The sequence below is a fragment of the Corylus avellana genome, chromosome 10 (genome assembly GCF_965113065.1).
Source record: "Corylus avellana chromosome 10, dhCorAvel1.hap1.2, whole genome shotgun sequence".
Lineage (NCBI taxonomy): Eukaryota > Viridiplantae > Streptophyta > Magnoliopsida > Fagales > Betulaceae > Corylus > Corylus avellana.
In genome coordinates this window covers 20,732,391-20,747,180 of record NC_142499.1, presented here as the reverse complement: position 1 = coordinate 20,747,180, position 14,790 = coordinate 20,732,391, and the positions used below count along the sequence as shown (strand labels likewise).

Here is a 14,790-nt window from a genome sequence, read left to right as displayed (position 1 = left end):
AGAGGATCTTAGGCCTTGTTTGGTAAAATGGTTAGAGTTGGCATAGACACTATTCATTATCATTTCTCAAAAAAATCAACATCAAAACATTCTAACTTTTTTACTTTTTATATTAAATCATTCACTTTTTATTATTATTCAAATAAAAAAATCGCTACAAAATAAAATTTTTTCACTTTTTCATACCACTTTTTCATTTTTTTTTATACCAAACATTCTTATTTTTTTTTTACATCAATCTACATCAACTATAGTGTTTAGGTCAACCCATTTACCAAACACCATCTTATAAAGCTACCAAACGCGGGGGAGTTGTAAACACGTATTCAATGTAGTAGGTAGAATAGTAGGTTTAGTGATAAACCTTGAGGAAGAAGCAACCAACCACCGCACATTCTCTGATTAATCACTATTCACCAAGGATTTTCCGCATAAAAACAAGTTTGAAATTGTGTTAGAGCCATTCAAAAAAAAAACAAAAAAAAAAAATTGATAGAGAAATAGAAATTTTAAGTAAAAACAATAATTTCATTTTTAAACTTTAATAAAAAAGTAAATTTTTATTATTTTTTAACTTTTTACGCCCTTAAAAATGCTTTCACTGTTTTTTATTAAACGAATATTTTTTTTTGTAAACAAAATTTTTAAGTATCAAACATAAGCGCTTCAAACGTACACCCAATCAAATCCTCATTCTCATACATGTTGGTTTCAGATTATTATATGCACTATCATCGTGAAGCAAGGAAAAGAGTGGTGCGTGATCGGAAGTGCATTTTTAGTGACTCAAAAGGACAATTATCTATATTTCGAAATCGTACATTTGAAAAACGCAAATTCAAAGAGGACTAAATAGGCTTGAAAGTGGCTCATTAAAAAGTTGCCTCATCACTGGAGTGCTCTTGAGGTTTCCCCTATGCTGTTTAATTCCCGAGCAACGTGTAAAAACCCACAGGAAATGCTTCACAACAGAAACGAAAGGTATAAATGGTCAAAGTTCACTCATTTCTAACTATTGCCAAGGGCCAAATGGAAGAGAACCCGCAGCTACTAAGAAAATTTGATTGATGGGGTTGCCTCATAAAACAACACATGCAAGCAGCCAAGAGGGTAGAAACCACCATCCACACACAAAACACATATGTATACAAAGAAGCCACATTCAGCCTCTACTTTCCAAAGAGAGAGAGAGAGAGAGAGAGAGAGAGAGAGAGAGAAGGGGGCACACAATTTCATCCACAATGAATTTCTGGATGTAGAACAAATCAAAATCCAGAAAACCAAAACTACTCCACATGAGAAGACAAAATACTAAGTACTAACAACTCCCAATCCAAAACTGGTATTAGCATTACCATGAATGTTACATATCCATTAATAACCGAAGTGAGCAAAAAAATCCCGAGTACAACACCATTAAGACTAGGCTCTGGAGTTCATACAAAATTTGACTATTTCACCTCTGATCTCCAATCTAGCATCTACGTAACCAAACTGCAGGCCAGACATAAAAGAGAACTGTAAGATATCACGATCAAAACAGCAACTATTAAGGAACATTCTGATCTCACAACCAATTCATGAAACTAATAAACAGACTCAATCTCACTACCAGATTTATGAAAAGATGTGAAATGCTTTTCTATTCCCACTTAAGACACAGATCAACTAAGAAACCAATAATTCAATCCAAAAATTAAGAATGGTCATCATTTCATTTCCAGCCACTCTTACGCTTTCCCAGATGCTATTAAGTTTAACAAATTACAACACAAAGTGCATATGAACATAAGCTTTATTCAGAGTGCTCTTGGGTGAAAGGATTAATTTTTTCAGTCAGAAGTTACATGCAATTCCACATTAAGTCTATTTTTTGCAGCACGGAATTGAGTGTTTCCCAAATATTCATTAACAAATATGTGTCTAAACATGACTTGTTTCAAATATCCTAAACAGCCCAAAATTGAATATTTTCGACACTGTATATATAAATTACTCCTAGAAGCAAAACAGCTTTGCAGCTAGAAATAAAGCTAAACAAGAAGGAACCAAACACTGCTTTGCAGCACTAGTACTAAATCAAAACGTGTTGACCTACAAACTTGTCACAGTATTACAAGTTAACCACCACAATGATCATTAGTAATTCCCAACTGCCACATACAACTCGAACACAATTTAGCAATCAAATCATCCCCAACAATTCTGCCCACCCGCAAAGTAACATCATAGATAAGCTAAACATCGTAATCCCCAATGCTAAGCTAATATTGGTTACCCAATTCTACATTCCAAAGAAACCATAAATAACGTAGTTACAAGTCTATTGCTTATAAAAAAAAAAACATGCCCATAAAACCAGACTAGCACAAAGATAGAAAGGGATGGGTAGCAATACCTCAAATATTGCTGGGGTACATGAAAACTCTAACTCTAGCTCCCTGTTTAACGAAACAAACAAAACACTGTCAGACCCAAATCTTGAAAATAAAATCGAACGAAACAGCACTAGCAAATTCAATACCATGGATTTGGGAGGGAGGTTAGACTTGAACTTGGCGCGCACGATGCCACTGTTACCATGTGGCCTGATGACCTTGCCCCAAATGCACCGGTAGTGGGTGCCGTTGTTCTTTACCTTCGCCTTGTAGATGTACGCCATGCGCTTGCCTGCGTACCATGACACCTCCTCCTTGGTGTTCACACCCTCGATCTGGATAAGCGAGGTGTTTGGATACTGGTTGGACTTCGACCTGAAAAATACACAACCCAAATACGTATTCATAATCCAATTCAAACCCTAATTTAGCTTAAATTTCTGGGTAAAATGAGAGTCGCTCTGTTACCTCTTGTATCCGAGAATAGTTCCTCGTACATAGAGTCTGTGAAACAAGAAATACAAACAAGTGAACAAAGACTTCAAAGGAGTTTGAAGAAATGCATGAAAGAAAAGTTCAAGGAAAATTTAGAGAGAGGGAGGAAGAAAAAGAAAATCTGGGACCTGACGCGCTCTCCCTGGCGACCCTTCACCATTTTCGAACGGAGCTGTTGTGTCTGGTCTGAGGAAGACGGAAACCCTAATGAGAGACTAGGTTGCTACGGAAGAGAAACCTGTGTATATATATCACTGGGGATATATCAGGTGTGACGGATAATAGGTTCTTTATGAGTCTCTACGGTTAGTGACCGTCGATTTGTTGCCAGTGCATTCATTGTCTTTGATCACTACACGTGGGCGATCGAACTATATATTATATTATAGGAATTAACTACACACTCACATTCCCGCATTTTAAATGCACTCTTAATATTGATACTAAAAATTATTATTAAATTTTAGATAAATTATTATTAGATTTTAAATTTAATAACAATTTTTTGCACCGTATACACCTAAAAATATATGCAAGAACATTTGGTAGCCAGAATAAACTTAAAAATATAATAGTTTTTATGTTATTTGATTGCATTCATTTAAAATGAGATTTTTTTTTTTTTTTGTCATGAGAAATGGCTATTTTCTTCATGACTAGAACAATTTTTTTTTTTCCTAAAAACCATTTTTTTTATCTTTTTTATGGGGACTAAAAAATTCATTAATGTTGGTGCATTTTTTATATGGCTTGATCAGTATTGGGTTACCTTTAAATAGCATGAGTGTCAAATGATCTGCCGGTTCGGACCGAAAAAAACTCCGATGCTTAAGTTAATATTTTTATTTGAAATGAGAACAAAGTCACGAGCTAAGCTAAGAGTTTTTGAAAGGAACCATCGATCCCCTTTACATGATGTGTTGCATTCAATTTTTTTTTTTTTTTTGAAATCGAATAGAAGTATTATTAATCATCTGGAATCAAATTAACCCTCCAATACACTATACGTCTCCAATACGAGTTTACACCCAATAACTTCTTGTCCCCATGTACTCAAATTTCTCCCTGGTAGATTACAGGCACTGATGCGGGCCACCCAAAGGCTACCCTGCTCCACTGCCCCCACCAGGTTCTGCGAAATCCGGTTGGGACCCTATTCGTTGACATTTTGCTACCGAAAATTGAGATAGAGCTTCCTGGGCTTGTTGAACCAGCACATTCGGGTGGAGAAAGGACCCACCATGGACGAGTTCGTTTCGCCGATGCCACACTCTTCTTGCTGTTCCTGCAAACAGACAAAGATCTTCGTCCTCACACGTCCGAAATAAATCCTCCACCACTTGCCTAAACGTTGGCCCACCTAGAGAACTCTTTTGGAATTTCTTCAGGCTTACACTCCACACATCCCTAGCCGAAGGACAATCCCACAAGATATGGAAACTAGTCTCATCTTCCAGTTCACAAATAGGACACAAAGCGTCCCTGGTTACCCTTCTCCGACATAAGTTGGCTTTGGTTGGGAGTATCTCCTGACAAGCTCTCCACAGAAAATTCTTCTCTGCATTGGGGATTTTGAGTCTCCACAGAGTGCCCCACATCTCATGTGTCGTCGCTGTATGTGAGCTACATGCCTGCAATTGTGCTTCCCTTCTCATAGCTGCGTGATAAGCGCTCTTGACTGTGAATATACCATTCTTTGTTTCTCGCCATATAACAGCATCCCGACGATGTAAGTGGATTGGGATCGACAGAATAGCCTCAACCTCCTCTGGGGTAAATAGCCGTTCAATCAATGCCTTGTTCCACCCGTGCACATCTCTGTCTATTAATGCAGCAACTTTGGAGTCCGGTTCAATTATCCGAGGGGTCGATTGTATGGTAAAGGTGGTTTTTCGAGGAACCCATTTATTGCCCCAAATTTTTGTATCTTCTCCGTCGCCAATCCTGCTGTAGAGCTCCTCTTTAAGAAGGTCACAAGCACCCAATATGCTCCTCCATGCATAGGAAGGTTTAGATCCCAATTTGGCCTCCATGATTGAATTCTGAGAATAATATTTGGCCGACAATATGCGGGAAACTAGGCTGTCCGGATACTGCCACAACCTCCAACATTGCTTTGCTAGGAGAGCCTTGTTAAACCATCTGAAATCCCGAAACCCCATCCCTCCTTTTGATTTCGGTAGGCCCATTTTTTGCCAACTCATCCAGTGTATTCCTGAGGATCCCCACCAAAACTGCTGCATAAGAGAATTAATCTTAGAACAGAGCGTCTTGGGAAGTCTAAACACACTCATACAATAAGTTGGCATGGCTTGGATCACCGCCTTTAGCAGAATTTCCCTCCCCGCCTGGGATAAGAGTTTGAGCTTCCAGTCTTGCAATCGTTTCCACACCCTGTCAATGATGCCTTTAAATTCCTGTGTACGGGATTTTCCAATCAAAGCTGGCAACCCCAGATAGGTGTCATACCTCTGGGAGCTTGGGATACCTGCAACCTCCAGAATTTTTTCCCTTACTTCCCCTGGGGTATTATTGCTGAAAAAGATGGCCGTCTTGGAACTGTTTAGTTTCTGCCCCGAAGCCAATTCATAGCTTTTGAGAACGGTAGAAATCCGATGCCAATGACCCAAGTCTGCCTTGCAAAACAGTAAACTATCATCAGCAAAAAATAAATGATTAAGCCGAGGACCCCTTTTCGACGTTGGTACCCCCTCTAACACACCCTCTCTATCCGCCTTTAACAGTGATGAGCTTAAGGCCTCCGCACAAATCAAAAATAAATATGGAGACAACGGATCGCCTTGTCTAATACCCCTTGTAGGGGTGATCCTCCCCGTAGGTACCCCATTCACCAGAACTGCATAGTTTGCAGAGGAAACACACATCATGATCAGGTTTATCCACGAGGGTGTAAACCCCATTTTACCCATAACCGCCTCTAAGAACCCCCATTCCACCCTGTCATAGGCTTTACTCATATCAATTTTAACTGCCATATAGCCCTTCTTGCCCCTCATACGGGTATGCATTGTATGAAGGGCTTCATAGGCAGCCAAAATATTATCTGAGATCAGGCGTCCAGGAATAAAAGCACTTTGGTAAGGTGAAATGATTTGGGATAAAATTCCTTTTAGCCGATTAGCCAAGACCTTTGAAATAATTTTGTACAAGACATTGCACAAGCTAATCGGTCTAAATTCCGTAACACAAGAGGGGTTTTTTTTCTTGGGGATTAGTGCTATAAAGGTGGAATTAAGAGAGCTATCAATAACTACATTATTGAGAGAAAATAGAAGAGCTTTGCAAACCTCAGGACCCACAATGGTCCAGTTTTTCTGAAAAAATCCAGCGTTGAACCCATCCGGTCCCGGGGCTTTTAAAGGAGCCATTTGGAATAGTGCCTCCTTGATTTCTTCCTCCCCAAACGGTCTCCCGAGCATCGCATTCATGGACTCCGTTACCCTGACATCAACAGCGTCCAAACAGCCCTCATAATTTACCACACCTCCCGTAGAAAATAAGTCTGAAAAATATTTGTCAAAAGCCCTTCCAATCTCCTCCTGTGTCTCCCATAATCCTCCACTCTCGTCTCTAATTTGATGAATGGTGTTTACCTTCCGTCGTTGGTTTGCGCATGCATGGAAATATTTTGAATTTTGATCCCCATAAGTGAGCCAGTCCATTTTTGCGCGTTGTCGCCACTTCATATCCTCTTGCTCCATCAGGCTTTGTAATTCCTTCTGGATGTCAAGAGTTTTCCCACCATTCGGCTCTCTTTCCTCCCCCTGTAATTCGGCCAGCTGGAGATATTTTTTTTCCAAGATTCTGTTCGGCTTTCCCAAATCCTCACGTTGCCATTGTATCAAGGCCTTTTTGCATGCAGCCAAATTGCTCATCAAGGGATGCCACGGGTCCAGAGGAGTAGGAAGCCCCTTCCACGCCTTCTGTATGACCTCTCGGCATTTGTCATGTAGTTCCCACCTGGCTTCAAATTTGAAATTTCGGGGCCCCCTACGTACATTCTTCCACTCCTTTAGTTTTACTATAAGCGGAGAGTGATCTGACCAAACCGAGACTCCCACTATCACCTCCACCCCTTGATATAAAGCACACCAACTCTGATTTGCTACAGCTCTATCAAGCCTTTCTTTAGTAAATTCTCCCCCCTCCCGCCCATTATTCCATGTAAATTTTGGGCCTGTGAAACCCAAGTCCGATAATCCGCACACCTCCAATGTATTTTGGAAATTTTCCATCAATCCCCTTTGGCGGCCTTTTCCTCCAAATTTCTCCTCCAAACAAATTATTTCGTTGAAATCCCCCATACATAACCACGGGGAAGGGTCCATCGTGGCAATGTATTTGAGTAAAGTCCACGCTTCGGGTCTTTTGTTTGGATTGGGATGACCATAGAAACCAGTTAGCTTCCATGGTGGTTCCGTTGCCGATGGTACTACCTTAGCATTGATGTGCCGACGACTGTAATTTTGGATTTCTACTCCGGTCTCATTTCTCCATAGTAGAGCCAAACCACCACTCCGACCCACACATTCAACCACCATCATATGCTCAAATCCCAATTGTACTCGCACCTTTTCCATCTTATTAGCTCGTAGTTTAGTTTCCATTAAGAAAACTATATCGGGCCTCTTCTCCTTCACCAAGCGGCAAAGTTCTCGAACTGTCCGAAGGTTCCCAAGCCCTCGGCAGTTCCAACTTAAGCAAATCATTGCGGTCGGCGGGGCTGATTATCAGCCGCCGCCATTCCCGAACCATTTTTTTCTTTAATCACAATCCCACCGCTTGGTTTCATAATCCGACCTCCTTTCAGGCGTCCTTTTTTTGCTACATCCTCCACCCCTCCATTATCTTCCCTCATCTTTCTTTTGCCGAGGCTGTCCCCACTATTGTGCTGCTTGCGTTCAGTGTGTTGCCAAGTATCATCACTGACTCGTCGTGTAATAAGAGTGTCATCAACAAGAGCAGTCTTCATTTTTTCTTCCACCTCTGCCAGGGTAAAAAAATTATTACCCGACTGGGATCTTTTTACATTTTCTCCAGCTCCCTTTCCCCCTGCCGAGTTACCCTTCTGTCCCCTGCTCTCCGCCAGCTCTTCAAGATACGCTTCCTTGTGTGCCAGCTCAGTCATAAAATCCATTAAATGATCCGGATCCTGGCTATTATTATGCACGCATTCCTTTCCTTTAGTTGGGAGATTTTATTTTATTTCTCTTTGTGAATCAATTCCCCTTTTGTCGCCTATCACTCCATCCTGCCTTATTTCGTTTTCCTGATTTTCAGGAATCTGATTTCCCCCCTTCTCGCCTCCAGCTGGCCTAGTCGGTTCTCCCTGGAATGGAAAGTTTGACTCCCTAGTTCTTGCCATAGATGGCCGCCTCCCTCTCTCCACCGATTCAGGATTCTCGCCGCTCCCTCCCCGGCTTGCCACCGGACTGCTACTCCTTTTCCTTGTCCTGCTCGGTGAGTGTCGATTAGCCGACTCATATCTTCCATAACCTCTTCTGTTATCCCGCCTTGGTGGAGGATCATCTTTTGTTCCTGTTTCCAGTCCCAACCGACTTCCAAACGCCCTCTTCGGGGAAGCCGCTCTAAGCCATGGTCCAAACTCAATTGGGGCGTTTTGTTTTCGAGCTTCATTCCTCACTGGGCATCCTGTGACCCCATGTTTAATCCTACCACATCGGAAACAATACTTGGGGAGTCGTTCATATTGAAAGGAAATCAACATAGACGACCCATTGATTTTGATTGTACGCCCTCTCGTTAGTGGTTTGTTCAAATCTATATTGATTTTGACTCGCAGACTTTCTCCCCATCCCATTCCTCCTTCGTCCACGTCCACCTCTTCAACTTGCCCTATTGCGGATCCAATCTGATGACCCACAGTAAGACTCATGCACGCCAGGGGGAGGTGTTGCATGCGGACCCAAAATGCAGTATGATCGAACCGGTATTTTGCTGGAGGTGTTAAGCCATCGTAGTCCTCAATAGCAAACAGACTGCCTTCAAAGACCCATGGGCGCCCATCCAACACTCTTTTCTTATCTCGCTCATTCAAAAAATCCACCAGAAAAAGATTATCTCCCAAGACTTTGAGAGAGGGTGTACCTGATAGCTTCCAAATCTTCATCAGTGTGGATTTAATAGTCTCCTTCCCCACCAGATGATCTGCAATTAATTTCCCCACCACACAGTTCTTCCCTCTCTTCGTCCCCTCCACCCACGCATTACTCTGGATTTCGATTTCTGTTTCCTCCACTTCCGAAAGAGAGAAATTCTGCCACATTCGGCTGAGGTCATCCTCCATCTGTGCGTCCTCCATCGTCAGTGCACCAACAAAATACTCCCACGGCTGTCTCTGTAACGGACAGCTTGGGAAACAATCCTTCTCCCCTAGGTTATTAGGCACCTAGAGAGAAAACTTCAGAGAGATCGCACTTCATCATTACTTACACTCAAGACATTTAATTAATTGTGCTAACTCTCACTCTCCCATAATTTGTGTTTCAACCGTTTTTCTCTCTCTCTCTCTCTCTCTCTCCCTCTATCTCCTCTTAAATGTCTTGTGTTGCATTCATTTTATAAGGTTTTAGATAACCGTCTTTTATATAATTATTTCACATTTATTTGGTGGTTGAGAGATAACCTCCATTTTAATATCTGAAATAACTGAATTATTATAGAACTCTACGTAGCCTCAACGGTTGGTAATCAGGTTGGTAATCAGGTGCTCAGCCACCCATTAGTGATGATTTACATCACATGTATTTTATTACCCATTAGTGATGATTTACATCACATGTATTTTATTAATCAATAAATAATTAAATTTAAATATATCAACTTTATTATTTAATTTTTTTACCATTAAAATACTGCAACGTTTGTAAAAAAAATAAAATTAAAAAAAGGGTTATAGCCGTAACATTTTCCTAAACGACGTGGCAAACATCTTTTGTTCAAGTTCGAGTTCCAGACAACAACGACCGAAGCTATTTTTTTGGGTTTAACTGCGTTTAATAGCTGAAGCCGAGATTAGATGGAGTGGACCCGAGTCGCGTACTAGAGAGATCCACCGCCGATTCTCGCATTCCCATAATGATAATGTTCTTTGACTTGATCTACCCCTTTCTTACTCGCTAAGGAAATTTGCTCTATATTTGATCATTTTCAATCTCTCTAGCACGCACAAAATCATGGAGGAGCCTCTGCTCTCAGGTAATCTCCTAGGCTTCCTTTTCTTTTCTTTTTTTCAGGTTGTTAATTTTAATTTTCAAGTTGATGTGAGTCCATCCCTGATATTTCTTTGATGGGCTTTCGTATTTTTGAAAGAACAAAGAAGTGAAGCGGGAGAGAAAGAGAGTGGAAAATGGAGTTCGTACCAGTACGTGGGAAGAACAGGCTCTGTGCTTCCTACTGCTTCGTTGGCCGGCACTGAGGTCAGCGTCGAGGAGATTCGATCGGCATCTGCTTTTTCCGATCACTACCCGCCTTCCATTCACGGCGCTTTGGTTAGCTCGCCCGAGCCCGATCCTAATGGTACGCGTATCTTTCCCAACTGGCTATTTTTTAATATGGGTTTTCGGTTTTAGTTATTGGGTCTGAGTTAATTTTGAGGTTTTGAAGAGCTTTTGATTGTCAAGGATTAAGGTGCCATTTATGTTTGCCGAGTTTTTCATTTGTGTTTTTTGTTTGGTTGCTGAGAAAATGTAGGAAAAGAAAGGAAATTAAGATGTTAAAATCTTAGATTATTTGGAAATTAAGATACAAAACCTTCCAGCTTTACATGCCTTATAATATAATTTGGCTTTTGAAGCTAGTTTTTTCTTCTGTTTTTTCTATCACTTTCAGATCTCAAAGCAACATAAAACGATGTATTCTATCCTCACTAACCAAAGGAGACTTATACTGATTTATGCGTCATTTTAACCGTTTAACTCAATGTCTTCCATAATCTTTTACCCTGTAGCCGTTATCATGGGTATTAAATTATGTATCACTTCTCGCAGAGCAAGCTATTGTTTATCAAGGTGGATATGGAGGAGATTATGGTGGAACCACCAGTGATTTCGGGAGGTAAGTGTGTTACTACGCTTCTATTATTGAGTGCAGAAATTCAATAGAATTGATGTTACAGTCTGAGTTGCATGTCTTTAAGATTGTTAGTCTATCTTAAACATTTGTACCATGTTTCTGCGATGCTGGCATGATATGATATGACATCGTTTTCATTAGTTAAGCCTTGAAACACTTCCTCTTTCTCAGCTGTGTTGCACCCTCTTTTTTTTTGAGACATATCTTCCTTATTGCTCTTCCTTTTTAGAAGGCTTTGTATTGTGTTGTGAGCCTATGTTATTAGCCAAAAATCAACCAACTTTTGTGGTAGGATTTTGTGTGTGGAGAAGTATAATGACTACAGGGGTAGAATACTTTTGCCAAGGCACAAACAAGAAATAGAAACTGTCACAGTCAAGGGATATGAGGACAGCCTATTTTCTAGGGAAACAAAATTTTGGACTAGAAGGGGAAAAGAGAAGAGGAAGAAGAAGAATTTCAGTGACTTCGTTGACATATTAGGAACCTTCTTGTATCAAAGTGAAAACATCGTGTTAGCAAGAATTTCGGAGAATTTGTATTAATTTTTCTTGAAAAACAAGGCATTTATTTTCCCCCTGCCATTTATTTTCATGAATAATCCATTTGTGCATTATCATGCATATGGAAATACTTAGGTAAGTAAGTAGTATCTTTTGCACCATCCATGATGCCATAGTTAAAAAGCACTTTATTTCATGCATTACTGCCCAAAGCATGCTGGTGCTTGCTGCAAAAGGGCAAAGTATTGAGATAAAATTATAGAAGATCCTTCCTGGGGATCTTCCTCGATTATAATTGGTGCTTTCTGTCAAAGACTGGTCATGGTTCAAGCATGAACCACAGATAGGTTTACCTCTTGCACTTGCTGTACATGTTCACTTAAAGCTTTGATTTGTATCTATGTTGGTTTTTCCTTTATCTTTTTTCTATTCAAGTCTCTCTTTTGTTGATGAAATTTTATCAAGTTCAACATCGTAGCATCAAATTACAAACTTTTGTTAACTCAATAATCCATGTTTAGGCAAATATTGGATGAAGTTGAGATACGTGAATTGCTCATTGATCATGTTGGTCATCGTTGCTGTTGGGGAAGTCGTCCTGCTCGGACATGGAAGATTCATGCAGTGGAAGACTGCAATGTTTATGTAGGAACCCTAGATACTTTTATAGAGGAAAGGGAAACTATAAGAGAAACAAAACCATACCTCAGTGGGGATATTGATGGAAGGGATAAAGGGCCTGAACTTGGAATCTGGGAATTGGATTTAAAATCCCAGTTCCCTGTCCTATTTGTACCTTATAAGGAATCACAGGCGAAAATTCCTCATTCTGAACACATTGACAAATGCTCAGGTAAGGGTTCTGAAATTACAGACTCTTTGTGGTTAAGAAAGAATTTAAATGTCAAAGAAACTTGAATTTGTATCTTTTTGTTCTCGCGGTTACTAATAGTAGGAGTCTTTATTGTTTTGTCCTAACACAGCCTTGGATGAGATTGCAGGATGTGCAGGACGGGGAGATACTGTCTGTCTTACATGTAATGCAAACCAAGAACCTGGATTTTTTAAGGAAAATCAGATGACCCAATGCCCTGTTTGTTATGGAAGAGGTTTAATTGCCCATAAAGATGGATCTGACACAATGTGAGTTGTTTATTTGTTAGTAATTCATCTCTATATGTGAATCTAATCACATCTGGTTTTAAGCTGAAACATAATTATTGCACAGTCAAACTTTAATGGTTGTTCTTTACATATCTTTAACTAGAACTTATCTCCGTACTTCATTTCTACCCAAATACTACAACAGGATATTTGAAATCAACAGTTTTGACTGTTAAGTTCGATGTGCAGTTTAATGGTAGCTTCATGTTTTGGAACTGGGTAGCTATTATACTTGCAGTGGTCATGGTTCATTCATTCAGAATTATTTTGTCTTTGCAGATGTATGAACTGTAATGGCAAGGGAAAGATTCCCTGCGCAACTTGTGCATCTCGTGGGCTAATTAAATGTGACAAATGTCATGGAAGTGGTTCTCTTCTCTCGCATAACGTTGCCGTTGTTAGATGGTATGTCTGCTAGTTTGGTGATACGTATATTGCATATGCTCTGCCTATAAAGGTCAATGTTATCAGTTTGTACAAGCTAACCAACCTGCATTTCTAAATTAATGAGGCTCAACTTTCTTTGAATTTGATTAGTTCATCATAGTGCATATTTTAGAGGCAGTCACTCTATTAGAAGGAATTATCTATTCTCTTCATGTAATGTCATGTTTCACATTCTTTGATTTGTGCACCACCTTGAAGAGGTACCTGACTGCTAAGTGATTTGTCTTTGATGATCAAAGATTCAAACATATCGGATCCACATAACATTTCAGTGAAAATTTGGCTGCATAAAAATTTGAACAATTCATTAGAGTTTGAGTATTTTATACCTGATGAATTTGGCATCAGAAAGCTACTTATGGACTGAATGGTGTCTGAAAGATAGACCAAAGTCTCAGCAGGATTTATACATAGTTTTGGTCCAAGGGGATATGATGTAAGTTATCTCCATAACTATATATAGGGGCTAGTTGACTGAGATTTACTCTCCTGTTGCAGCAATTATTTTTTTAGAGGCAATTCTATAAGTTATGAAATCATTCGTCTCCAGACCATAGTGTGATGTGATAGTCAGTTCTCATGTTCCAACAACCATCACTGCTTGCATGGTTTACCCAGGTGGCAGATTTTGTAAAGAAACAATTTATGTTATAAAAAATTTGAGTGATAGACTTCTGATGCATTAACTTCACTTGTAATTAGCTCAGAAACTTCCATCATTCTGTTCATGCAAGAAATTTTCATTCTTACCATTTTCTGATGGTGCATCAATGAATGAGAAAAAAAATTTCTGTTACAGGAAGACACTCTCAACTCGAAAAGTTGGTGCAACAAGCGGAGCAGCATCAGTTCCTGATGAGGTTTTCCACAGAGCCAAAGGTGTCCAGTTGTGCAACACTCAGGCACATCAATGCACTCCAGCCTTTTTTGCTGACTCTTTCTTCCTCAACAAGTTTTCTTCTGAAGTTATTGCCGACAGAGCTCATGTACCTCCCTCCTCTAGGGTCATATGTGAGAGGCATACCATCTCCGTTGTGCCAGTTACACGCGTCACCATGTCTCATCGTGCTCGATCCTTCAGTTTCTATATTATTGGTTTTAGCAGGGAGGTTTACTTGAAGGATTACTATCCTTCCCGGTTTTGCTGGGGGCTATGTCCTTGCTTGGAGTGGCTGAAGCTGTGATTAAGCAAATTTTCATGTTCCTTTACTTCCTTTGCCGAGCAATAAGTTATGAGGTTTCTCCCTTTCAAAATATTTGTGACCAAAATTTTCCTTTGTTGGTAAATAGTTGGCTTGCATTGCTGCACTGCACTTGGGTGTTCTGCTACGCCATTTCACGGCGTTTTGTATGCTCTACTGCTCTTGACCAAGCATCGAGTGTTTTTTGAGATAATGAAAGTTCAGTTTCTTTTTGTAAAGTTCGTTCTTCATCCCAAAATATTGCCTCTTTAGATCCTTTATTCAATTGATGTGGCATGGGTCGAGTCCCCCAAAATTATTGCTAGATCTCTTCCTATATGGTTAGGGAGATTTATTCTTTGAGGAGTTCTTTCAACCATGAGACCATCATATAATATATTAAGATTACATCATTTAATCTAAAAGCTTAAGCTAATATTTAGGCCCAATTGTAGAAAATATTTGTCATCACTATTCCAATGTAGTTTTGTCTTTGTCTCTATTCTG

At 39.9% G+C, this 14,790-nt stretch overlaps 2 protein-coding genes across 3 annotated transcripts; one reads left to right on the top strand and one right to left on the bottom strand.

Moving 5' to 3' along the window:
* Positions 1–1,316: 1,316 nt before the first annotated feature.
* On the bottom strand, positions 1,317–3,099 carry LOC132162619 (large ribosomal subunit protein eL33w). 2 transcript variants are annotated; one of them, XM_059572896.2, is made up of 5 exons: positions 3,002–3,099; positions 2,847–2,882; positions 2,525–2,753; positions 2,399–2,441; positions 1,317–1,518 (listed from the first exon to the last, which is right to left on the bottom strand). In XM_059572896.2, the coding sequence occupies exons 1-4, from the start codon at positions 3,031–3,033 to the stop codon at positions 2,400–2,402; spliced, it is 339 nt and encodes a 112-aa protein (XP_059428879.1). In that variant the 5' UTR covers positions 3,034–3,099; the 3' UTR covers positions 1,317–1,518; position 2,399. The 2 variants fall into 2 exon arrangements, with proteins under 2 accessions (XP_059428879.1, XP_059428878.1); XM_059572895.2 differs by having other exon boundaries at positions 1,317–1,494.
* Positions 3,100–9,918: 6,819 nt separating this feature from the next.
* LOC132161873 (chaperone protein dnaJ-like protein) lies at positions 9,919–14,569 on the top strand. The gene is made up of 7 exons (XM_059572084.2): positions 9,919–10,112; positions 10,227–10,433; positions 10,904–10,970; positions 12,013–12,344; positions 12,493–12,634; positions 12,935–13,060; positions 13,902–14,569. Exons 1-7 carry the CDS (start codon positions 10,091–10,093, stop codon positions 14,284–14,286), a joined length of 1,281 nt encoding a protein of 426 aa, XP_059428067.2. The 5' UTR covers positions 9,919–10,090; the 3' UTR covers positions 14,287–14,569.
* The last annotated feature ends 221 nt before the right edge of the window (positions 14,570–14,790 follow it).

Bases quoted from the DNA above. Each gene is read 5' to 3' on its own strand.
- LOC132162619 (XM_059572896.2), bottom strand. From the start codon at position 3,033: ATGGTGAAGGGTCGCCAGGGAGAGCGCGTCAG. The intron at 2,883-3,001 runs GTCCCAGATTTT...CTTGTTTCACAG, and splicing joins CGCCAGGGAGAGCGCGTCAG to ACTCTATGTACGAGGAACTA. The intron at 2,754-2,846 runs GTAACAGAGCGA...TGTATTTTTCAG, and splicing joins ACTATTCTCGGATACAAGAG to GTCGAAGTCCAACCAGTATC.
- LOC132161873 (XM_059572084.2), top strand. From the start codon at position 10,091: ATGGAGGAGCCTCTGCTCTCAG. The intron at 10,434-10,903 runs GTACGCGTATCT...CACTTCTCGCAG, and splicing joins GCCCGAGCCCGATCCTAATG to AGCAAGCTATTGTTTATCAA. The intron at 12,345-12,492 runs GTAAGGGTTCTG...ATGAGATTGCAG, and splicing joins ACACATTGACAAATGCTCAG to GATGTGCAGGACGGGGAGAT.